This window comes from Macaca fascicularis, chromosome 16, assembly GCF_037993035.2.
Source record: "Macaca fascicularis isolate 582-1 chromosome 16, T2T-MFA8v1.1".
NCBI classification, from domain to species: Eukaryota; Metazoa; Chordata; class Mammalia; order Primates; family Cercopithecidae; genus Macaca; species Macaca fascicularis.
In genome coordinates, this window is record NC_088390.1 from 45,599,555 (window position 1) to 45,625,229 (window position 25,675).

At 38.9% G+C, this 25,675-nt stretch overlaps 1 protein-coding gene across 16 annotated transcripts in view; it reads left to right on the forward strand.

Moving 5' to 3' along the window:
- Positions 1-25,675, forward strand: part of BCAS3 (BCAS3 microtubule associated cell migration factor) — a 711,835-nt gene that overhangs the window by 459,215 nt on the left and 226,945 nt on the right. For 2 of the 16 annotated variants that reach the window (XM_065531265.2, XM_074019080.1), the window contains one exon: positions 1,990-2,744. The exons of the other annotated variants lie outside the window; for them this stretch is intronic. In XM_065531265.2, coding sequence (XP_065387337.1) covers positions 1,990-2,261 — 272 coding nt within the window. In that variant the 3' untranslated portion in view covers positions 2,262-2,744. Of the gene's footprint in view, positions 1-1,989; positions 2,745-25,675 lie in introns of those variants that run through there. 16 annotated transcript variants of the gene reach the window in all.

Below are 25,675 nucleotides of genomic sequence, written 5' to 3' on the forward strand. Positions count from 1 at the left end.
CCACCATAAGGCTTAAAACATAAAAATACAAAAGTGCTTAAAATTTTCTTTCTGTTTCCTTATCAGAAATATTCATTTAGACCATAACAACTGTTAGAACAAGATAACAACTCCAGGCCAGCTGTCAAATGTTTACCATTATCGAAACTCTCCCTGGAGGGAGATGCAACTTTGGCTCGCCTCACCGGCAGTAATTTAATTTTTCCTTCATTCTGACTCGGAAATGGCAGCATTTTTCAAAGCTTCCTCCCACTGATGGCTGAAATTTTCCTTGTGAAATGATTTCCACCAGTCTTGAATCTTTCTTGTTTCTGCCGTCTTCACCTTTGCTGATGGTTCTGCAACTCATCACCAGCTATGCAAACTGACAGTTCACATCCTGGGGCAGCAGCGGGGTCTGGCCTGCAGAAAGGAGCAGCCTGACCAAATTTACGCTCACAAGATCTCTTAATTCACAAAAGCATTTGCTCTAGTTCCTGTTCTCTGCTGCAGGGGCTACGGAGAGGGAGTGGGGGTTGGGGGAGGACCATTGGGAGAATGTTCTGAGGAGAAGAGAGGCTCTCTTCACACTCTACTGAGTACACAGACTTTGGAGATGAAAAACAGACGGAGAGAGGCATTTCCAACCATCTTGCTGATCTGTGCAGGAGTTCATTGAACTGTACAGCATAGCACCAGACCCTTGTGTCATTTAATGTTACTTTAAAAAATTATTCTTAAATGTTCAGCACAAATATCCCTCCCCTTTTTACTTAAGCTGAAAAAGAATATAAAAATTAAAGGGAAATTGAAAATCTAAGTCTTGCAGTGAGAATGACCAGAAATCATTTTCCTTTCTGGAGAGTTCCTGTTTAATATGAAAGTCCTCTTAACAAGCGTGGACAGAGGAAGTTTTAGGTTTGATTTGAACTTCATGTACATGACATATTTCATTTTTTTTTTCTTCCCTCACAAATTTCCACCCAGGCCACTTGTTTGCAGAGACTGCCAGACCTTCCATAGCTGCTTCCAAGATACTCCTGGAATCTGAGATTACCTTTTATCCTCTTGATGGACCATGTTGTTATTTTTGTCCTTTTCCCTGAAGCTCTTCTGCTTTGCTGGGGAGGACTCATCCCCCTATGCCTGATCTACCCCCAGATAGCTGACACAGTCCTGTTCCGTAGCACGAGGTTACTTACCTTTTTTTTTTTTTTTTGAGACAGTTTCATGCTGTGGCCCAGGCTGGAATGTAGGGATGTGATCACGGCTCACTGCAACCTTTACCTCCTGGGCTCAGGCGATCTTCCCACCTCAGTCTCCTGAGTAGCTGGGATTACAGGCGGAAGCCACTACACCCAGCTGATTTTTTTATTATTATTTTTTTTTGTAGAGACAGGGTTTTGCCATGTTGCCCAGGCTGGTCTCGAACTCCTGGGTTCGGGGATCCATCCCCCTCAGCCTCCCAAAGTGCTCAGATTACAGATGTGAGCCACTGCATCCAGCCAAGGTCGTTTATTTGTGTACCAGTTTGGGTCACTCTGAAAATTGCTTTGAAAGACTTACTGTTTAAAATGACTGAGCTCTTAGGAGTTTCTGCCCTCTCCCCACAACCCCCAAATATCTAGAACAGCCTAATCAAATTGGTAGGTTGTTTTCATGCCTTTCAAAATGGAATTAAAATTAAAGTAAAAATGAGAGAATCTTGAGCTAGAGTGGCAGATTGGAATTCTAGGCTTTGCTGGTCCACTGATGATGTTCATTTTCTTTCCTTGTGACTCTCATAATCAGAGTAAAAGGATGAGATTGTAGGTGATAACACAATCCATTCAGAAAGTATGACTTTGCTGAATTGAGATTGATCTTTAAGTGTGAGTAAAATGTTATGCAAATTGGTAGTTTAAATAATATTTCAGAGGGGAACATGCATTTGCAGAGAAAATGAAAATATTTCAAACCCACTTGGTTTGTTGTAATGACAGATGTTTCTTTTTTTTTTTTTTGAGACAGGATCTTGCTCCATTGCCCAGGCTGGAGTGCAGTGGCGTGATCATGGGTCACTGCAGCCTCGACCTCCCAGGCTCAAGCAACTCTCCCGCCTCAGCCTCCCGAGTAGCTGGGATTACAGGTGCACACCACCACGCTTGGCTATTTTTTTTGTTTGTTTTGTTTTGAGACAGAGTCTCACTCTGTTGCCCAAGCTGGAGTGCAGTGGCATGATCTCAGCTCACTGCAACCTCCACCTCCCAGGTCCAAGTGATTCTCATGCCTCAGCCTTCTGAGGGCCTGGGACTACAGGCATGTGCCACTACACCCAGCTAATTTTTTGTGTTTTTAGTAGAGATGGGGTTTCTCCATATTTGTCAGGCTGGTCTCGAACTCCTGACCTCAGGTGATCCACCCGCCTCAGCCTCCCAAAGTGCTGGGATTACAGGCATGAACCACCCCGCCCGGCCATGCTGGGCTGATTTTTGGTTTTGTTTTTGTAGAGACGGGGTTTCACCAGGTTGCCCAGGCTGGTATTGAACTCCTGAGCATAATCAATCTATCCACCTTGGCCTCCCAAGGTGCTGGGATTACAGGTGTGCACCATCGCACCTGGGCCAACAGGTGTTTCTTATATCAAAGTGGCGCTAATAGATTTCTGTTTCTCAAAAAATGTTCTCAAGTATAACTCACCTGCTTCCTTGTTTCAGACTGGCCATTTCCCTAATTGCCTGAATTAGAGGTGTTTTTATATTCTCAATAAAGCTTTGGGGAATACATACCTTAGAAATGTATAAGTTGGGGCGGGGCACGGTGGCTTATCTGTACTAAACCCCATCTGTACTAAAAATACAAAATTAGCCAGGTGTGGTGGTGCATGCCTGTAATCCCAGCTACTCAGGAGGCTGAGGGAGGAGAATCCCTTGAACCTGAGAGGTGGAGGTTGCAGTGAGCCAAGATCGCGCCATTGCACTCCAGCCTAGGAAACAAGAGTGAAACTCTGTCTCAAAAAAAAAAAAAGAAAGAAATGTGTAAGTTGGTTGGGAATGCAAATACCAGTACAAGATACAGTATGTGCTAAATTCCACAAGGAATATTGTTAAAAGTAAGTGCTATAGGGATTTTAGATAAGTAGAGACACTCAGAAGGTTTAGAAAACTATGTGTGTGTAATTGATATTAATACATCTCTCACGCATACACACACACACGTTTTTGTGTTATTTCCAGAGCTTAATATATTCTCTGCCCATAAAATGTTTAGCTGATACGTCTGTGAAACCTCCCTCAAATTTGGAGCCAACTCATTTTATTTGGTGTAGTATCTCACATAATAGTTACCTTTTATTGAGAACTTACTGTGTACCAAACATTATGTGCCGGACACTGTTCCAAACACTGTTTTAAACCACTTCGTACAAGGTTCAAAAACTCAGAGGCTACACTGGCCATATTTAAGTGGTGGGGGTTATACAGCAAATTACCTACATTTAAGGTTACTGCTGCCATTTCATTCCATGTTACCAACTACAGAAGTGTGGGCTCGGTGTTGCCAGACCTTCCATTTAGTCAAAAGAGACAGGAAATTCACATTTTTATGGATATTTCCTGATTTTTTAAACACTACAGGCTAACCGAAACAATTTGTGACTTTTGCATTGTATGTTCCACTCCATTTTATCCTCATAACATCCCTACAAGATAGGTATAATTATTCGTATTTGCCTATTCTCAACACAGCTAATACAGAGCAAAAGTAGAAATCTACTGCAGGTCTGTCTCCCTCCAAAAACTATGTTGTTATTGCACTTCCTCCTCTGCTTCCCTAAACTCATGAAGGTGGTGGTGTTGGCAAAAAATGTGCTGTTTGGTTAAAGCCAGGCCCCTAACGAAATTATCAAATGGCATGGTACTGTACCACGGAGTGCCATTTTCTAGAAAACAGTTATTTATGGCTTTGGGAGAATTAATTATAACATGAAGATAATGATAACTGCAAATATCAAACAAAAGCTCTGTTGACTTTGCTACAGATTTTTTATTTCAACCCTATGGTACTTCTAGAAAAGGCACACAAATACTCTAAATCGTTGACAGAGTTCTTCAGGTTTCTCAAAGAGTGGCAAAAGTATTAGTGGCAATTTTACAAAGCCTGACCTTGCCAGAAAGGGATATCAGTAGTTCTCAGGGTCTACTAAATATTTAATCACTTTTATTAAAATTCCAAATGAACTTAGACGCCTGAAGGAGTTAATGCACTTCCACAAACCTGCTTTCAGCTGGTAAGATCAGGACCATTATTATTATTATGTACAGCTGTAAAAATCTGGTTCCATAGCATAAATTGCGAAATACTTAGGCCAGAAGATTACTCGAGAAGAATTGTATTGCTTGTTCGGTTATATATTTTGATCTTTATTGCTAGTAGTTTTTTTCTCATGAGAGTTGGGGATTAACCTTGCTTTTAATGTAAAAAGTATATCTGTGAGGGTAAAAATAGAAAATGAAAATAGATTTTTAATGGCAACTTTGGTTCTTAGCATTAATTTTAAATGCATTTTTCATTCTGGACTTTTAAACAGTTTTGAGAAACATATGAGAGATTTGTGAACAGGGGCAAGGGAGGGTCAAATGTATCAAATCCTTGGATTCCAGCAAATGTAGGATTTGTGGAAGAGCAGAGAAGCACACATGTGTTGGGAATGTAAATTAAAATAAAACCCCACTTTGTGAAGGCTTTGAAAAGTGAGTGCACCCTGTTATGGCAAATGTCTGAGGCGTTTGTCTTCTTAATAAATTAACCAAATATTAAAATAAACATTACTTTTATCAGTCTGCATTTTTCCTCTCTGGATGAAAGTGTTTCAGGAAAAATCATAAAAGAATCTATGGTAGCTCAGAGAGGTTAAACTCAACAGTTGTTTTCTTTGAAGTCTCTGGCCATGAGGTTAATTGCCAAAACTGCTTGTGGAAAAGGTGGTAACAATTTAACAAGACTGTACAACTGCAGAGACTTAGATGAATATCAGGTGTTTGCAGATGTTTTTTCCTAACAGGAAAGGGGGTGGGGAGGAGAGGCGGAACAGAATGAGAAACAGGGGAAGAGAGAGACCTGAATAAAGTCCCAACTAAACAGCCAATAATTCTTTGTTTGCTTAGCCAATCATCCTGTAATTGGCCAGGAGGTTAATAGGAGTCTATTGATTGGTCAGGAAGATTGCTTACTGTGGCTATTTTTACAGTATGCTCCCAGACAGAAGACTGCAATTACTGGAGCTCTCATTCCCACTCTTTAGGGCCATGGCTGCTCTGATTTATGAAACCCGATCAGGTTGCTGTTGGCAGTTTATGTTTTAAGTGTTGCCTTCTGGGTCTTTGCTGCTTGTGGGTCAGTGTGCTCTTTCTCATCATTTTTTGTGGTCATTTGAATAGGTAAGCTTATTTATGACTTACTGAAGTAGGAATACATTAAAAATAATAACCACCACCCACGTGCACTGAAAAGCGGGAACAATCCTACAAGATGTGTGACAGAGCTCTGCTTGTTCTAGAAATAGAGATTCTGCTACCAGTACAGAGTTTACAAAAGACCAGGCAATAAAATAATACTGCCCTTCCTTTCTCTGTCTTCAGCAGACATGTTTCCCAGCTCTCCTCATTAATTCCTGCTAACTGATTACACTTAGATTTGCTTTCGTATAACTTCTCGTAATTAGATTTGGTTGCTGGTATGTTAGAGTTAGGAAACTGAGGCCAAGTTGTAAATGTCTTTAACCCCCAGACTGCTTTTGGAACTTCTGACAGGGCTCTTCTAACTTAACCCATCCTGACCTGGTCTTGACCTTAGCATTACTAATAAGGTACTTACCTCATCATTTCGTTTCTCACTTACGGAACGTGACTATAAATCCTCCTGTTACTCAAGATCTTGGTTTTCCACACTTGTGCAAACCTTCTTTTGTAGTTCCCTGGGAGTCCAGTTGAAGGGGAGTAAATCTTTAATGCTGATAAAGCCCTGGAGCCACAGATTTCTGTATAGCCACATCTAGACAACTGAATTTCACTTACACTTCCAACTTCTCATTTAAAGCTACAATGACCACAACTACTGCAATTACTGTTATTGCTACTACTACTGCTATTACAGGTTGACTATCCCAAATCCAAAAATCTGAAATCTGGAATACTCCAAAATTCAAAACTTTTTTGAGTGCCAATATTACACTGTAAGGAAATGTTCATTGGAGGATTTTTGATCTTCAGATTAGGGATTCTCAACCAGTAAGTCTATAATGCAAATATTCTAAAATCTGAAAAATTCAAAATTCAAAGCACTCCTGGCCCCAAGCATTTCGGATAAGGGATAATCAACCTATACCACTACCTCCTCCTCCTGTTTTTACCTACTTTTTTTTTTTTTTTTCTTTTAACTGTTAAGGACTTCTGCAAATTCCTGTATTGCTTCTAATCTAAACATCTCTTTCATTCAATTTTTTTTTTTTTTTTTGAGATAGGGTTTCACTCTGTCACCCAGACTGGAGTACAGTGGCACATTCGACTCACTGCAGCCTCAACCTCCCTGGCTCAAGCATTCCTTCCAGTTCAGTCTCCCGAGTAGCTGAGACTGACTAGCATGCCCAGCAAATTTTTAAATTTTTGGCAAAAACAAGTTCTTGCCATGTTACCCAGACTGGTCTTGAATTCCTGGGCTCAAGTGAGCCTCCTGCCTTGGCCTCCCAAATTGCTGGGATTACAAGCGTGAGCCACTGCACCTGGCCAACATCTATGTTTTGAATGACTACTGTATGCCAGGGGCTCTTGGCAAGGTCTCTGGATACAGTGATGATGAGATAGACCACAGGCTTTTCATGCCAGTACTCCTCCTGCAAACTCTTCCTAAAATGCACCAGACTTACTGTAAGAAGTATGGCAAGCACCAGCTCCACATAGTGACACGGTACCAAAAGGGCAAGGATTCTCTGTGTGCCCAGGGAAAGTGGTTTTATGATAGGAAGGAGAGTGGCTTATAGTAGTGTGTCCGGAGTTGGTTCCTTCAGTGGGTTCATGGTCTCACTGACTTCAAGAATGAAGCTGTGGACCTTTGCAGTGAATGTTACAGCTCTTAAAGATGGCACAGACCCAAAGAGTGAGCGATAGCAAGGTTTATTGTGAATAGCAAAAGAACAAAGCTTTCACAGCGTGGAAGGGGACCCGAGCAGGTTGCCGCTGCTGGCTGGGGTGGCCAGCTTTTGTTCCCTTATTTGTCCCCTCCCATGTTCCGTTTTTGTCCTATTGGAGTGTCCTTTTTTCAATCCTCCCTGCAATTAGCTACTTTTAGGATCCTGCTGATTGATACGTTTTACAGAGCGCTGACTGGTGCATTTTGCAATCCCCTTGCTAGCTACAGAGTGCTGATTGGTGCGTTTTTACAGAGCGCTGATTGGTGCATTTTACAATCCGCTTGTAAGACAGAAAAGTTCTCCAAGTCCCCACTTGACCCAGGAAGTCCAGCTGACTTCACCTCTCAGTAGGCAGACTGAGCCTATTTTTCTAGAAAAGGGTTAAAACTAGGAAGAAAATAGTGCTAAGGCTTGAATATGTTGAGCCCAACCTCAGATCTAAGAGAATGCTTGTGGAGGAGGTAAGAAGAGAAGAAAGGGCCAAATAATCCAGTTCTAAGTTTCAATCATTAATATTAATATTATTATAAAGATAATAAAGTCTTAAAGTTATCTTCTAAAAAAAATAAATAACCCAATACTGCAGATTCCTGGTCATTCTCCTTCCTCAAAGGACCCTTTAGTTTGGTGAGTGTACCTCTTTCCACAGAGCAGCGAAAGGTGTGCTTACCACAACTGGGGCAAAGGATCTAAAACAGCCTCCCAGAGATTTATTTTTCTGTAAGGGAATCCCTTATTGTTAAACTGTTATTTTTTTACTGCCTGAACTTGGATATAATGCGTTTTCTACTTCCTTCTTTTGAAAGAAATTTTCTATCATCCTATACTAACTCACAGTTTTTCTTGTCCTCCTGAGCCTACTGCAGCTCAAAAGAACCTTCATAATTTACTCCCCTGTCTGTCAGTTGAAGCTGGAACTCCCTTTCTCTTCCCATAGCTTCTGTAAATAAGAGGAGTGGACTTTTCCTGCCTCTCTCCCATTACCTCACTTTAGAAGTCTATTCTGGTGGTAATCTCACCTTTTATGAGAGTGTTTTCAACTATTGTAACTAACCTGTTGTTCCCATAATACAATGTTGTAGGACAGTGCTAATCTGACTTGTCCTTCGGGGTGGTAATTATGGGCCAAGTAAAGTAAAGTGTTAGTTGCTAAGTCTTCAGTGGGGTACTCTGCCACCAGTTGCACTAGACTTTGAGAATATCATTCCTGCCTTTCTTCCTGGTTCATGTCTAGGCAAGATTGCTTCTTTTTCTCTGTTTTCTTACCATTTTAATAATTGTTTTTACTATGAATATCAGAAGGAAAGAGATGACTTTGCATTTAAAAGACGCTAACCACATAATCTCTCCAACCTCACCAAACGCCCAGTGTAAGGTAACATCTCCTATTTAATTTGGAATTCGTAAGAGAAGTTAGCTTGTTACTTTTAAATGGGCTACAGGTTCTTTATCATCTGCTTTACCATAATCCAAAAATTTCAGAACCCCAGAGGAAGGTCCTTAAGATGAATTCTCTCTACCATTGTATGCCGTTAGAATCCTTGTATCATGTATCATTTTTTTTCTTGTTTTTTGGTTTGTTTTGCTAAACGTTGCTGTTTCCCTCATTATCGACTTTTATATCAGAACTCAACAGCAGTCATATTAGGATTCTTTAGTAACACAGTGATGTGTGCACTTTTATCTCCCCATTTGGGGGTGGAATCTGCTACTGTTTTCCAAACGAATTAACAACCAACCAACAACCACACACACAACAGGAATAATTCATGTTCTGACACCAGCCAGCTTGAAGGTCTCATTGTTTTAGTATCCTTTCACTGTTGCTAAAGAAATTAAGAGAATGGAGAAAACAACAATCCATTGGTTTAGTGAAGGGAAGCGAAGGTTGAGGGAGTAAATGTGATGTTCATCCCCCCAGTGCCACTTTGTTCTCCTGAAGGACCTTTCCTTTAGATATTTGTCGCACTGCCTTCCTTCAGTTTGTTTTCTTTTCCCTTGTTTTGTTTTGAACCAGTGTGTCCTTTGAGGAAGGAAGGGAGGGAGGGAAGGAAGGAATAAGGAAAGGAGGAGAAAAGAAAACTCACGTAATACAGCAAAGATTGTGAACTCAGAGTTGGGGCAAATGCAGTATTTGGTGATGCAACTATTTCTAAACTTTTGTGTGCTGACCCAGCCTTGACACTGTCACCATTTTTTAGAACAGCTCAGAGGGATTTTCTTTGCAAAATTCTATGATTTCAGTTTTCATAGTTCCAGGACTAGATTGTCAGCACAGCTTTTTTTTTTTTTTTTTTTTTTTTTTTTTTTGAGACAGGGTCTCCCTTTGTTGTCCAGGCTGGAGTGCAGTGGTGGGATCACAAGCTGGGCTCAAGCAGTCCTCCCAACTCAGCCTCCCCAGTAGCTGGGACCACAGGTGTGCACCACCACACCTGACTAAATTTTTACTTTTTATTTTTTTCTATAGATGAGGTCTCCCTACATTGCCCAGGCTGGTCTCAAACTCCTGAGCTTAAGCGACCCTCCCGCCATGGGTCTCCTGAAGTACTGGGATTACAGGCATGAGCCACCACACCCAGCCTCAGAGGGATTTTGTTCTTGAGAACCAAAACGTGACTTCTGTTAATCATCAGAATATTTATTATTTAAGGTGTTTAATGTAAAAAGGAATTAAATTTATTGTACATGAAGGCACTAAATATATTTTTATTCTTAAATTACAATGTTGAAGTATCCTTTTGATCAAATGCAACTGGTTTGTTTGTTTTTTTTTTTTTTTGGTGGGGGGTATTCGGCTTGGAAAAGATAAATCATTTCAGAAATGTTTTCCTATTTGCACTTTTTCTTGAAATTTTCTTTTGAGTATGGAAAAGTGATCAACAAACAATACAGAGAATTTTTAATGAGATATCTCAGGCATCACGGAAGGCTCTTGCCTGTGTCACTTATGTGATGACCTCAACAAACCCATTTTATTATACAGTGAAAAAAGCGTACGAAGCTTACATATGATTTTTTTTTAAGTTTCTTCCTGCCAGAGCATGGACTAAAGAAACTTTAGTAAAGAGTAAAAAATTTTAAAACACAGTTTGATATGAATTTTGGTGAAAGTTATCAGAGACAAATACTAGTGGGCCAACGAAAACACTCTATTTGTAGGAAAATTTGAATTGGGGCAATAAATATGTCCTGAGGCTTTGGTGGCATCATAAAGTATTGGTGCTTTACTTTTTCTGATTTATTGTTTTATCAACAGAAGTGAGCACTTGTGTTCAGAAAAGGATAAGTCACACTTAAATCTTGTTTTTATTTAATCAAGTTTAAATTACAGGTTAGAGTGGTAGCAAAAAAAAAAAAAGTCTAATATTTAGTTTGAATCTTAAATTTGCCACCCAGAGCTGCTCTCTCTAGGAGCAAACCTCTCTGGTATTTGTCAATAAACAAGAGAGATACAGGCTCCCAGATAACAGGCATTTGGTAAACTGGCGACAGTCATACAAGCGAGAATGTTAAAATGACTTCAGCTCTTTGTAGCTTCATTATGTCCGCCTGGCAGATCACATATGGCATTATGGAAATCAGCAAATGAAAACCATATTGATCAGCATTGAGAACAAATGTAAAAAAGGTGGTCTCAGGGAGGAGCAGAGAAGAAGAATGCTTTCCTGGTCAACCTGATAGGCCCTTGTTAAGGCCTTTTAATCATTTATTAACGTAACCCTCCTTCTTCCCTCTCCACTCAGATTACCTCAGCCACAGAGCATCCTGCTCCATTTATCTTTTAATGCTTCCTTTATTTAATTTATTTTTAAGCTCTAAGTTATACTTTTATTTCAGAATTGAGTTTTACTTTTCAAGGGATTGTTTTAAGTGACTTAAATGACTTTTCCCAACAAGCTCACCAGGCATTCAAAGGAAGAAAAGCATTTGCTGAGATTCACCTATCAGCAAATAATTTACTCGGTATGCACCACAAACAAACGCAGAGAGACAGAGAAAGACAGCCAGACACATTTAAAAAAAAAAAAAAAAAAAGTAAAATCTGAGTTGTTACTAAGCCTAATTCTTTGGTTAAAGTTTGGGTCAATGTATTCATTTTAGTCTTCTTTTCAGGGATTGGAATTGAGCCTGGTAAAATTCCTTAGGTCTAAAACTGAAATCTCAGGCACCTTCTCTTTCCCTCTTCATTCTCAGAGTTCAGGAGAAAGGCAGAGTTTTGTTTTATCTTGTTTCTTTTGGGGGAAACTTAGAGTAATATTTGGTCTGCCAAAATGAGATAGAGAAATGGAAATACGTGCTTTGTGGAGGATCCTGTTTTCCTTGAGTTTCCTTACCTGAAATGGTCTCTTTGGTTTCGTAGGTTCAGACTGAGGTTGGAACGGGCTTGCTTCTCTCTCCCAACTTCTCCCTACCCTGTCTCCCCTTTTATTTTTATGTCGAGTTTCATCATTTGGTAAGAAATTTCAGAATGATTTTTAAATATGAAACTGTCTTTTTGTAGTTGATGAGTAACCTATGGATGTGAATCCTTGGAATACTAATTGGCACATAACAATAATTGCTTCTATCCTGCTATAAAGCATAAATAACTCCTAAAAAAATTCACATGCACACAAAAAATCTGCAGTGTGGATATAAGTTAATGCCCTGAAGCTGATACGTACAAACCAACTCAACGATGGACTCCTTTATGAATTATTTAGGTAATTGACACAATTTAATATTTGTAATTATTTTTCCTTTGAAACAACACTTAAAAACAAATTCTACGACATTTAAACAATTGAGGCATCACTCTCCTATAAATTTAGTATTGAATTTCTAAATACATATGTGTTTTAAAAAGCAAATGTGGTTAATCTCGAAATCATTGAACTTTCTCTTTGCTCTGGACTCCTCATCTGAGGCTGTTTGGGATGGATTAATTTTAACTTTTCTTTCCCGTTTCTTTGCTTTCCCAGTGCATCTGGGGGAAATAACACTGGTTGATTTGGGTATCAAAAGATGTACAATGTGAAGATTTAATTTATCTAAATAGAATTGAATAATTTTATTCGTTTTGGCTGTTCCTTGAGACTCCAAAGATGTATTCAATAATATATTTGAAAAATCCAGGTATAAAAATCTCTTTTATCTTTTATTCATCTTATAGACTCCTTGATTTCTAAGTGCTTTTCCTCTTAGACTCGTATTACTATCCCACTTTCCTTTCTGGGCTCTACATCAAACAGTGTAGGAATTACAGCAGGAGTGCTATCTGTGGAAGACTTACTCCCCTTGTTTGTTGCAGAAGAGCAGAACATTAAACAGTGAGTGGACTATGCAGAAACGCTCTCCCTCTGCAGCTCTTTTCTCCCTCCCTGCCTCTTTTTTTTTCACTCTTGCCTCTCCTTCTCTTCCTCTCTTTCTCTCTTTCTTTCTCTCTCTCTCTTCCCCCCTCCCCATTCCCAATGGGAGTGTTGTTTATAGAGCATTATAATTTATAACTGAAGAGAGTGGATTTAATTTCAGTGGAGAGGCTCGCCAGCAGGGCGCCAGCCTGCAATCATATGAATCAGCAAGCTGCAAACTCTATTGAATGGAAAGTATTATCGCTGGCCACAAACGGACACTGTTTCTCCTAAACAACTCCCTTGGTGCAGGAAGACCTTGTCTTCATTCATCTATTTTACATATCTACTTCTGTTTTAATTTTGCCATTTCCTAAAAGTGTTTTCTGTTTTAGATTGCAACTTTTCTCTAACTACCTTATTTCCTGATGCAATATTGAAAACTGCTATTGTATATTTCTGACTGAAATATCTCTTCTTTCCTTATTCCTTACCATGTATGACTAGTTTTCTGTTTGCTTCTCCTTCCTATATGCAACTCTTTTTTTTATGAGACCTGTTAAACCTTCAAAAAGACTTAACCATTAGCATTAATATTGTAAAATGCTAGTCAGTTTGGATCACCTCAAGTTTTATTTAATCGTGGATATTTTGTTTATACTGACATTTTTTCTACATTCATGGAAAGATTTATTTTGTTGTCTTTCAAACATCTGGGAGATGATTTCTTATTCTTTACATGACCCATCAAATGTCTTGTAATGTTAGTACTTGTGCCTTTATGCCATGTTTTTCTCAAGTGTTTCAGTCATTTTTTTAGGAAAAGGGATAGAATATTGTGCATGACTTGTGGCTGGTATTTGCTTTTTGCTTTAACTCAAAATCAGCTGCTTTAATGTAGCTAAACTAAATCTCTAGGTCATTCTAAAAATCAAGTTGGACCAACTTTGCTGATACCTTTTTAAGAAGTATTTTACTGAGTTCATGTAGCTATTATAATTGTTGGGAATTTTGGTAGTGAATCTTTAACTGAGATTAGACAGATTGCATTACTCTTGCATCACATATCATGCTATCTTCATCCAGGCTTTTAAATAATTTCAATACCTATGCCTTAACAATAAAACCCCAGTTGCACAAATAGTGGGTTAACTGATAATGATATTTGCTTAAAGGGAAAGAGGGATAGTACATGAGACAGTAAGGCAGCTCCGATAAAGGAATTTGATTTAGATTTCATTGGAAAGCCAGACTAGTCTGACTACATTTATTTAAAATGAAGGTCTTTAAAAATACTAACTGAAATACAAAAATTAGCAAATAACAAAAGTGAACTTCTAATAACAAAACTTCTAATCAGAAATTTGATTAGAAGTTCATGTTTTGTCAGAAATAGATCCTTTTTGTTATATAAAAGGAAATTGTATATCAGCTTGCGTATTTCCTTGACACAATTTAACATCAATAACTCAAAATGTATAAACATATTTTTTCTCATTTCAAGCACAAACTTGTGAATTTATATATATTCATAAATTTTATCCTTTAATAAGTGTGAGAATAGAGCTATAGTCTTCACTGTCTCAGCTAGGTTTTTCTTTTCTTTTTCCTTTTGCCTTTGATTACTCAATAAGAATTACACATAGGAGCAGAAAATCAATATGTTTACCTCTGCTTATTTTCAAAATTGAATGTTGCTGTGGTTTGATATCGAAGGCGGTATACCCAGTATCAGCTTTCAGAGATTTTGTTTGGTTTTAGTTTAAATTCCCTGTGTGGGTGGATATTACCTCTGACAACAATTAACTCTCAGTAAAAGTAAAATGTTCATTTTTTTCCCCCAAGAAGTAGTGTGTGAAATGAAGAAGAAAATTGTGAGATGATTTCAGGTGAACATCTTTCTAAATCCTTTTATTCCTGACTTAAAATCATTTGGTAAGTCTGACCCGAGATATGTGGATTTTTATTGAATTCTGAAGATTACAAAAACTCCAGGCAGCTATCTTCACACATCTCTTCAGATAGTAACCTTGTGCATTTCTGACATCCTCGAGGAGGCGGGAGAGCTATGTTGAAGTGCAGACATTTGATTAAGGTTGGAATGACTCCACAGTAGTGAGAACACCCTTGCCTTCATCTTTTCAGAGGCCTGGAGAGGGAGGCCCTTTGTCTTTTCACTGGAGTCCTCCTTTCTTTGTTTTTGTGTTTTGTTTTGTTTTTGCCTAAAAGATGTTCCTTTCTACCTGTAATGTAACATTCAAGAAAAATCTGGTTTATTTGTGCCTCATCCTGATTAATTCCTATTTTTAAAAATCTACCATAAGAACTCTCAAAATCCAATCCTGGAACAGATAAGTTGTGTTTGCCTGTGTATTCTATGCAAAAGATTAGTTTCTTTAAATTTATATGCACAAGTTAAGTTAATACCTTTGAGAATTTTCTGCAACTGAAGTAAAAGAAAAAAATATGTGGTTGGTATCTTTGATTTTTTTTTTTTTTTTGTAGTGACAGAGTCTCGCTGGTATCTTTGATTTAAATGAAAATATATATTGAAAATAGAACAATCTATAAATACAATTGTCCAAAATCTTTATATGCTATTAAATTCAAAGATACAAATTAAGTGCAAGGAAGTACCATTCACTAAAAAGTTGCTTTTTATCATTTAAAGTGGGGTGGTTTGTTTTTTTTTTTTTTTTTGCAGAATTTTTGCTTGTTAATAGTGACGTGACTTCCTAACATATTATCTGATTCCTTGATCAGAAAAACTTTATAAAAATAGTCTGAGTTAATTTTTTTTTAAATTTCCTGGATAACCTTGTAAAAGTCCCTCCACTAGTCATATAGTGAATATGTCGCATTTAGGTAATTGCCATTGCCGTGCTTGATGGGTAATATACGGAATTTCCGAGCACTGATCTAATAAAACTTGCTGGGGCATCATGGCAGACAAGTATGTCTCCCCTCCCTGTGACTGTGCTCCTGCATGGTATGCTTGGCAAGCTTAGCAAAGCTTAAAAGTCAGCTGCATCTGTGTGATCCAACTTTGCTTTGACTGGGAGCAATTGAGTACACCATTTGTTTTCTTTTCTAAATATCACAAAAATTGTATTTTCCATTTACTAGGGCCTTTTAAGAAAAAATGCCTAGGGCTGATGGTTTACCAACTTTTCTACCATCTATGCCTCCAAAATATAAAAAAAGGTCATGGTTTTATTACTGATTGTAGTGGACCACACTATGGTCACTCTAGTTAAAACAGCGACCTTGAAGCGGGGGTTGGGTGAGGAAGGCCCTACTTGTGGTGGCTTTCCTCCACATTTTGGAGCTTTGATGTGTTCCTGCAGCTGATGTAAATGCAAGGAGGGGGTGTCAGGGAGAGGCAGCTGGCTGGCAGCGACAGATTAAAATATTTCTGACCCACAAATGTAACTAAATGCCCATATTTCTTCATTTAACATAATTAATACCTTGTATTTCCATTGACTTTGATAAAGTGGCCTTCCTCTTCCCATCCCATCCCCCTTCCCTGTGTCAACTTTGGGACGACTACAAGAGATCTATAGTTAAAATACTCTGCAGATGATGAAGGATAGCATGTCTTAAAAAAGCTAACATAAAAGTCTCAATTAGGTTGCAGCCTAGCAGGAAGCTTATAACCACATTAAAATGGAAAAGTTATTTCATTTTTAGTATACTGTATTTCAGCAGCAAGAGTTGCAATCTGAGAGTAATATGAGACATTTTGGTTTGGCTGCCAAGTAAATCCACATTTTGTTATAAATGTATAATTACAGGAAATATATGAAAAGTGTTAAATATTTCTTATCAAATATTGTTAAAGAGGTATTCTGGTTACATTTGGAATTTAGAAAAGGCCTGGGATGGATTTTGATCATGTTACAAGGTCCACTTGTTGCATTTAATTTAAAGCAGTTGTTCCAATTTCATTACCACAGAGCACAGTGTTTTAAAATTTATTCTTTAAAAGACAGAGATAGTGGCACAAAATGTGCTATGGGTTTAAGCAATATTTGATTAATCATGTGATTATATCAGTATCTTTTTTTCTTTTATTTTGCCTCAATGTACACATTTCTGAATGAAAAGATAGACGAAGTCTTTATTTTGAACAGTCTAGTGGTGGTTGAAGAGGCCATCTGGAAAGGTGATGTCAACGGAGGGTAGAGTGGTTGCTGGTGGAGGGGAGTAGCCAGCGCCCCTCCCCTCAGCACACATACCAGCCCCCGCAATTGCAGTTTCATGGTGCCTGAGTTGCTGTCTGGTTGGTTGAACTCATTCTCCTCAGCTTATATTTAACTCATCACTTGTTCTGGAAAAGTAGTAGTACTGCCTTCTCTGGCCTTTATGAACATGATTGCTGGACAAAGATGAGCAGCACGGATCTGCTGCGGTGGTCAGAATTCAATTATATTACTCTCTCTGAGGCAAAAAGCACACATTTAATGCCATAACTAAATTGGATTCCTTCTACTAAGAAATCCTAAATTCGTGTTTAATAGCCAGCTAAATGTAGAGCTGATTTATATTTATAGGCTGGTTGTAGATTTGGTTGAGAGAATATAAAGTTTGATCTGTATGTGGATGGTTTTACTACCCCAAATGAAATGTACATATCCTGGTCCTGCACCATGTTTTTCTTCAGTAAAAATTGAAGATCTTTTATTGGAAAATATCCTGGGTAAGTAAACAGTGATTGCAATGTGTATGGAGCCATGGTTCTTACAGGAGTGGGTATGGTTCACATAGGAAGTGGGAGCCTAGTTAAGATTCCGATTCTCTGTGGGATGGGAATAGGTAGGGAATCATTTCACAGGAGAAGGAGAGCTTGCAAATGGAAGGGGTGTTCCTGCCAGCTGGGTTTCTTTGCATTCCCAACAGAAGAATGTTTCATATCATTTGCCATTTCATATGGTATGAATTTTCTCATACCATAGATATAGAGAAAGGATAGGTATACACACCGTATTTTATTCGGAGATATCCTGACAGAATTTCTGCCTATCTTTTTTCCTGCTACAGTCTGTTGTACAGCAGCAAGACCAAGATGATTCCAGTAATAAGCCTTATTGGTATGGTTCACTGATTTTTTTGGACTCTGCATTTATTTTAGCAGACTTCTCCAATAACATTTTGCAGTTTTCAGCTTTTAGTTGTTGAAAACAAAAATAATAAGTAAACCAGTTCAGGGATATATTTCTCTTTCTGAAACTGATTCCATGTCATAATGCCCTCCTTGGGGAGGAGCAACGTCTCCAGCCGAGGCTGCAACCCGAGGAACCACTTCTAATGGAATATGAGAAAGAAAAGTGTATTATTTACATTCTTAATGTTTTGCTTTTTGTTATTATTTGGGACACTCAAGAGGACCAACACGATGTGAGAACTTTTTACTTAATAAATTATATACATATATATCTTGTGTAAGTTTTATAGATAATCCTGGAAGTTTAGTCTTACTTTGGGAAAAGATCAAGGCAACGTTCTGTTCACATTCATTCAGCAAATATTTGTTCAGCACTGATTATATGTCATAATAGTGAGTGCCTAGAATACATTTACCAGAGGAGATGTTCCTATTAAATGAGTAAAACCCTGCAGCACACATGATAAATATTATTTTTAAAAAGTGGTTTTAGGCTGGGTGTGGTGGCTCACGCCTGTAATCCCAGCACTTTGGGAGGCCAAGGTGGGCAGATCATGAGGTCAGAAGATCGAGACCATCCTGGCTAACATGGTGAAACACCGTCTCTACTAAAAATACAAAAAATTAGCCAAGCGTGGTGGCGGGTACCTGTAGTCCCAGCTACTCAGGAGGCTGAGGCAGGAGAATGGCGTGAACCTAGGAGGTGGAGCTTGCAATGAGCTGAGATCACACCACTGAACTCCAGCCTGAGCAACAGAGCAAGACTCCATCTCAAAAAAAAAAAAAAAAAAGGTTTTTTTCTACACTAAAATTTAGCAGATCAATTCTCAACTATTAGGAGATGGGATGGTTTCTATTCTCTTAACACTTGAATGACCAAGATACTTTAGATTTGAAGTATAATTACAGTATGTTTTTCCAGGGCAAAGCTTCCCAGAGTCTTTATTAGTTTAAAGGTTTCATTTCAGAGTCCTTTATGGAATGTAAATTAAGAAGTAGCAATATTCCATCTACCCAAAAGTCAAACAAACAAATTTTTTAAAAACTCAAATAGCCAGGCTGACGCCTGTAATCCCAGCACTTTGGGAGGCTGAGGTGGGAGGATCACCTGAGGTCGAGAGTTTGAGACCAGCCTGACCAACATGGAGAAACCCTGTCTCTACTAAAAATACAAAATTAGCCGGGTGTGGTGGCACATGCCTGTAATCCCAGCTACTCGGGAGTCTGAGAGGCAGGAGAATCGCTTGAACCCGGGAGGCAGAGGTTGCAGTGAGCCGAGATTGCGCCATTGCACTCCAGCCTGGGCAACAAGAATGAAACTCCATCTCAAAAAAAAAAAAAAACCTCGAATAAATCAAAGATTTATTTGAAATTACCAGATTTTTGGACACTGAAATCAATGATAAAGATATGACTTTTTTTTATTTTTTGAAACATCAATATTGGGAAATTTATAAAGCCCCTAATAGAAAGTGATGAAAGTACTGTGGAATCATGTGTGTAGTAATTCTGAATCAATGGCAAGATGTTGAATTATCTTCTAAATTTGTAAAGAAATACTAAATTATGTTCAGAGTAGTTTTTGTATTAAACATGTGCTATGGTTTCAATATGTCCCCAAAGTTCATGTGTTGGAAGTTTAATCTCCAATGAAAAGGTGTTAAGAAGTGGGGCCTTTAAGAGGTGATTAGGTCTGGGCACAGCAGCTCACACCTGTAATCCCAGCACTTTGGGTGGCCAAAGCAGGAGGACATTTGAGGACAGGAGTTATGGACCAGCCTGGACAACATGGTGAGACCCCATCCCTACCAAAAAAGAGTCAATTAGGTCATGAGGATTCCACCCCCATGAATGAATTAATGCTGTTATCGCAGGAGTAGGTTAGTTATTGCAGGAGTGGGCTGGTTATCACAGAGTGGGATTCTGACTAAAGGGTGAGTTCAGCCCAATTTGCTTGCTCTGTCACATGCTTGCTTCTGCCTTCCATCTTCCACCATAAAATGACCCTCACCAGAGGCTGATGTCATGCCCTTGGACTTCCCAGCCTCCAAAACTGAGCCAAATAAACCTTTGTTCTTTATAAATTGTCCAGTCTGTGGTATTGTTATAGCAGCAGAAAATGGACTAAGATAGCATGCTTCATAATCTTCTAGTTCCTTATGAGTTAGTATCCACAAATGATGGATAAGATACCTGTTCATTCAGAAGAATATTCTGTGAACCCCAATATGGTATTCATTTCCTGATTGGCTCACTTTCCTGGGTCCATTATGGAAAGGTGAACAAACAAACAAACCCCACATGGGCATTCGGATTGAACAGTGATGACCCTTAGTTGGTTCTCCATGCAGGTGGCTGTTAAAGAAGCAGAGTGCTTGACATGCCTGCCTGGGAGAAGGCAAGCAGTAACAGTTTCTACCCATTCAATTCTTACTCCTTTTTTATGCCCTTTCCTTACCTAATAATTTCCCTAGTTATCTGATGTATTTCAAAGGAAGCTCTGTTAGAACCAACAGCATGTAATTAGATACTTTTCTCCCAAAAGGAGCCTTGGGATCCAAAGAAATTAGAATGAACTCACCAAAGAAGCCAGATCCTCTCCTAAAAGGGCACTTAACCTTAGTGCCCACCAATATTTATCTTGGCCACATATATTTTCAGTAGTATTATGCACTCTGAGTACATTTACATTATTTTTTAAAAGTTATTCTACTTTTTTAAAAAAGAGTTTTTTAAAAAAAACATTTTAGGCCGGGTGCAGTGGCTCACGCCTGAAATCCCAGCACTTTGGGAGGCTAGGGCGAGTGGATTACCTGAGGTCGGGAGTTCGAAACCAGCTTGACCAACATGGAGAAACCCCATCTCCACTAAAAATACAAAATTAGCTGGGCATGGTGGCACATGCCTGTAATCCCAGCTACTTGGGAGGCTGAGGCAGGAGAATTGCTTGAACCCGGGAGGCAGAGGTTGCAGTGAGCCAAAATTACACCATTGCACTCCAGTCTGGGCACTAAGAGTGAAACTCCATCTCAAAAAAAAAAAAAAAAAAACTTTTAAAAACTATTTTTAAAACTATTAAAAAAAAAACTATTTAAAAAAGTTATTCTCTTTTTTAAAAAGTAATTCTCTGTTTTTAAAAAGTCATAATTTATAGAGTACTGTTCACTTACATTACCTGGATTAATTCTTGAAAGAACTCAAAGAGGCAGGAATTCCTATTTTATATTTTATAGATGAGTAAATGGAGGCTTAGAGATGTTAGGTTATCTCAGCATAGTTACTAAGTGACACAGAGCTGGAAGTCAAACTGAGGTTTTGTAAATCTAAATTTTGTCTTTCCACCAAGTGTCACTACATAATTCTTATGATGGTAAGGATATAGCTAAAGTAGGTAATTGCTGCTTCAGCTTCTTGATGAATGAAGGAAACTGAATCTCATAAGTTTTTCCTTGTAATTGCTAGTTTAGTCTTTGCAAAACAAACACCTTTCCCAGGATTCCTTTTGGCGGATTATCAACAAGCAAAATCCTTGAATTCCCTCATGGCATATTTTTTGTCCTATAAAGTATCTTATTTAACTGTAGCTTCATCATGGTCTTCCCTCCAAACTGCTTACTAGTTAAAAGGCAGTTTGCATCAGGCCCTTCTAATAGCAAGTAGCTCCATAAAGCATTTCCTTTTTTTTTTTTTCCTAAACATTTTATTATTATTACTCTCTCTCTCTCTCTCTCTCTCTCTCTCTCTCTCTCTCTCTCTCTCTCTTTTTTGGATGGAGTCTTACTCTGTTTCCCAGGTTGAAATGCAATGGTGTGAGCTCAGGTCACTGCAACCTGCATCTCCTGGGTTCAAGCAATTCTCTTGCCTCTGCCTCCCAAGTAGCTGGGATTACAGGCATGTGCCACCATACCTGGCTGATTTTTGTGTTTTTAGTAGAGATGGGGTTTCACCATGCTGGCCAGGCTGGTCTCGAACTCCTGACCTCAAGTGATCCGCCTGCCTTGCCCTCTGAAAGTGCTGGGATTACAGGCATGAGCCATTGCACCCGGCCTGAACTTTTTATTATTTTTTAATTTTCAGTTTTAGAGACGTCATCTCACTCTGTCACACAGGCTGAAGTGTAGTGGCACAATCATAGATCACTGTGACCTTCAATTCCTGGGGTAGGGTCATCCTCCCACTTCAGCCTCCTGATTAGTTGGGACTACAGGTGTGTGCCACCATGACTGGTGAATTTTGTTGTTGTTGTTGTTGTTGTTGTTGTTGTTGTAGTAGAGATGGAGTCTTACTACTCACTACTTCATCTCTAGAACAACATGGAGAGCCAGGTTGGTCTCCAACTCCTGGGCTCAAGCGATCCTCCCACCTTGGCCTTCCAAAGTGCTGGGATTACAGGCATGAGCTACCACCCCCAGCCGAGCACTTCCTTAAAGAATCTATTTATTTTGTGAAATAGGTAAATATTTATTGAATGTTTATTGTGTTTTTAGCAGTGTGGGAGGTGAGAAAACTTTTCCTAATTCAAGGAGCCTTTGTTAGGAAAGATGAGGTATAAGTGCATTTCAATTACTTAAAAGATGAAGAAATACCACAAGGCACTATATGAGTAATTGCAAAATTAATGGCACAGAGAGTAAATGCTTATCATAATATTAGAATTGTAACACTGATAAAGTCCTTATCTAGTCCCACTTCCTTAAAAGAAGATAAAACTCAGAAAGATTAGCAATACAGGCTTAAAATTATACAGCAAGATATTGCTAGATCTAGAATTCAGGTCTTTTGACTACCAGTCTCTCACCTGAACTACACACTCACCTTGAACTATAGGTACTTAGATTTTTGAGAGGGAAATAAAATCTCACTATAGATACTTTTAAGCTTCTGACATGATCCAGCAGATGTCTGTGAAACTGTGTGCTATACCCTGGGCATTAGGCAGTAGGTACTAGAAAAGATGGTCCTCTGACTCAAGTAGTTTACAGTGTGATAGGGTAGACCTCTAAAAAACTGGACTACAAGGTAAACTTAAGGAAATGACACAGAAGAGCTTTACATACATATGCTGTGAGAGCCCAGACATCAGAGGAGAAACCCTGTTTATTAGGACTGGTGCTTCTTGTAGGGATTGCCTTTGAACAGGTGGCAGTATTTGGAAGGGCATTTCATACAAAGGGAAGGGCTGTGATTTGCATTTTGTTTGTTGTGCTTTCATGATTGCTATTTTCTTCTACTCTTTCTGGTCTCATCTGTGTTCCCCATGCCTACTTCTCACCGTCTTAGACACCTGTACACGGGCCTCACTGCTAAAACCTACATTTCGATATTTGCTGTAATTATAGGTTTACTTCTCTCCTCTTTGGTATGATACAGCACTGCCTGCCTCCTGATGATAGACACCATTTTATTTCTCCATTGGCTTTTATCACTCATTGGAAACAAAGGAAATTTATGCCCATTGACAAAATTAAGCATTGGCTTATTTCATTTGCTGGGTCAGGTTTGACTTTTCTTTTTTCCCATCTGTCTCCTTCTGTCTGTTTTTGATTTCTCTAACTCTAGGGTTTTTTCTACCCTTCCACAATTTCCCCTCTGTTAACTCCCACTCTTTGGAAGATCTTTTTAATGGCTCTTTGATCCAACTCTGTATTTGTATCTATCGTGTGGACCTCTCTTGTTCCTTGAGCCTTTTCTATTTCGCCCTTCTCCTATATTTTGTATTTGGCATTGAATTACCATCCTGCAAAATGGGCTGACTCCTTTTTGTGTAAAAAATAAATGCAATCAAATGAAAGCTAATTTATTTTTAACAGGGACTTTGAATGCCTGGAGATTAGGTCATAATTTTCTCACCTTTTCAAATATTTATCTCTAATTTTCCCTCCTGCCAAAGTCTAGAATTCCAGAGTGTTTTTCCCCAGTAATTTAATTAGGCCACAAGTTTGAGGCTTAATGGTAGATCAAAAAATGTATGATATGCTTGAGAGATCAAGACAGCAAATTGATTACTGTTGTAGCAAAGGTTGGCAAATGTGGGAGAAGGAGCAGGTTCTGCCCTGTGCTGCAGGATCTGAGTCAGCGATCAAGGTCAGTCTCAGTTCATTAACTTCTTCTGAAGGCTTATAGTCATTGTAAATATAACTGCTCATGCCTTATGTTATGATTATATAGTATGGTTTTGGAATGACTTATGTTCGCCTCAGTTGTGTCCTAGAGTAATAGAAGGATGCTGAAATGTCTAGAGTAGTATAAACTGATTTCTGACCATTTTGCCTAGTTTCCTAAAGCCCACAAATGGAAAAGTCTCACCTCTCAAGGCATAAGTGTGTGGATAAATCCTCTCACATGTGCTGAGATCAGACAGGGGCCTGCTTTTAAATGAATCATCCCAAAATCATTATTTATTTTGAGGAGCAATATACAGCGATTCTTCTTGTACTTCCAGCCAATGCATTATTTAACATTAGCATATAGTTCATATTATTAACATCTCACCATCAAGAAAGATGTTTTCTCAACAATTCTAATACCTATGTCATTCTTATGTTCAGACAATACTGTAACTCTTTTTAACTGTAAATTGCTACCCTTAAACCCACTTTTAAATAATGTTTAACATATTCCACTTGAAACAAAATGGCAAATCATATTAAGCTTAACAGTTTTTAAGAAGTCTAGAATGAAGGTAACATTTTATGTGCCCAGTCCTTTACATAGAAGTATAATAACTTGGTTTGAGATTTTTGTATATGGGTAACCTATCTGTGCAATGAGATAGGATTCTTTTTCCTTTTCTTTCCTTTTTATTAAAAAAAAAAAAAAAAATTGAGATGGGGTTTTACTGTGTTGACCACGCTGGTCTCAAACTCCTGGCCTTAAGCGATCCTCCCATCTTGGCCTCCCAAAGTGCTAGGATTACAGGTGTGAGCCCGGCTGAGATAGAATTGTTTCGTTTAAGGATTCCTCAGTGTATTTTAGAAGCACTCCACACCAACCTTTATAAATAAACACAGAGTCAGAAAAATTGTTATACTTTTTTATTTGTTAAACATATTTTAAAGACCATTTGATTTTCAGACAGTGGTGGTGGTGATAAGATAATGTATTGAGGTTGTTTTTAAGCCAAGAATATCTATGGATATGAGACCATTTTTACTTATCTCATTTAAAATAGATTTTGATCCAATTTCTGTGAGTTGATTTTTCTGCAAATGAAATAATTAACTTTCCTTTCTTTTCTTTTCTTTTGAGACAGAGTCTTGCACTATCGCCCAGGTTGTAGTGCAGTGGTGCGATCTTATCTCCCTGCAACTTCCACCTCCCGGGTTCAAGCAATTCTTGTGCCTCAGCCTCCCGGGTAGCTGGGATTACAGATGCGCGCCACCACGCCTGCCTAATTTTTATATTCTGAATAGAAACGGGGTTTTACCACGTTGGCCAGGCTGGTCTCAAGCTCCTGACCTCAGGTGATCCGCCACCTCAGCCTCCCAAACTGCTGGGATTAGAGGTATGAACCACCGCGCCTGGCCAACATTCGCTTTCTAATCATTAATTGGGTATTCCACACATTGGATTGTACAAGGCCTTCAGTAAATGCAGGCACCAGACTTACCCTTCCGCTTGAAACAAACTGAACAATGATATGATGTAATGGTTTTTGTTTTTGTTTTTTGAGACGGAGTCTCGCTCTGTCACCCAGGCTGGAGGGCAGCGACGCGTTCTCGGCTCACTGCAAGCTCTGCCTCAAGGGTTCACACCACTCTCCTGCCTCAGCCTTCCGAGTGGCTGGGACTACGGGTGCCCACCACCACTCCCGGCTAATTTTTTGTATTTTTAGTAGAGACGGGGTTTCACCGTGTTAGCCAGGATGATCTTGATCTCCTGACCTCGTGATCTGCCCGCCCCAGCTTCCCAAAGTACTGGGATTATGGGCGTGAGCCGCCCAGCCAATACAATGTAATGGTTTTCAAGGTCTTGGGTAACAGGCAGTTAAGGATAGTGATCCCTGAAAGATGGGAAACGAATGAAGTGAGCCCT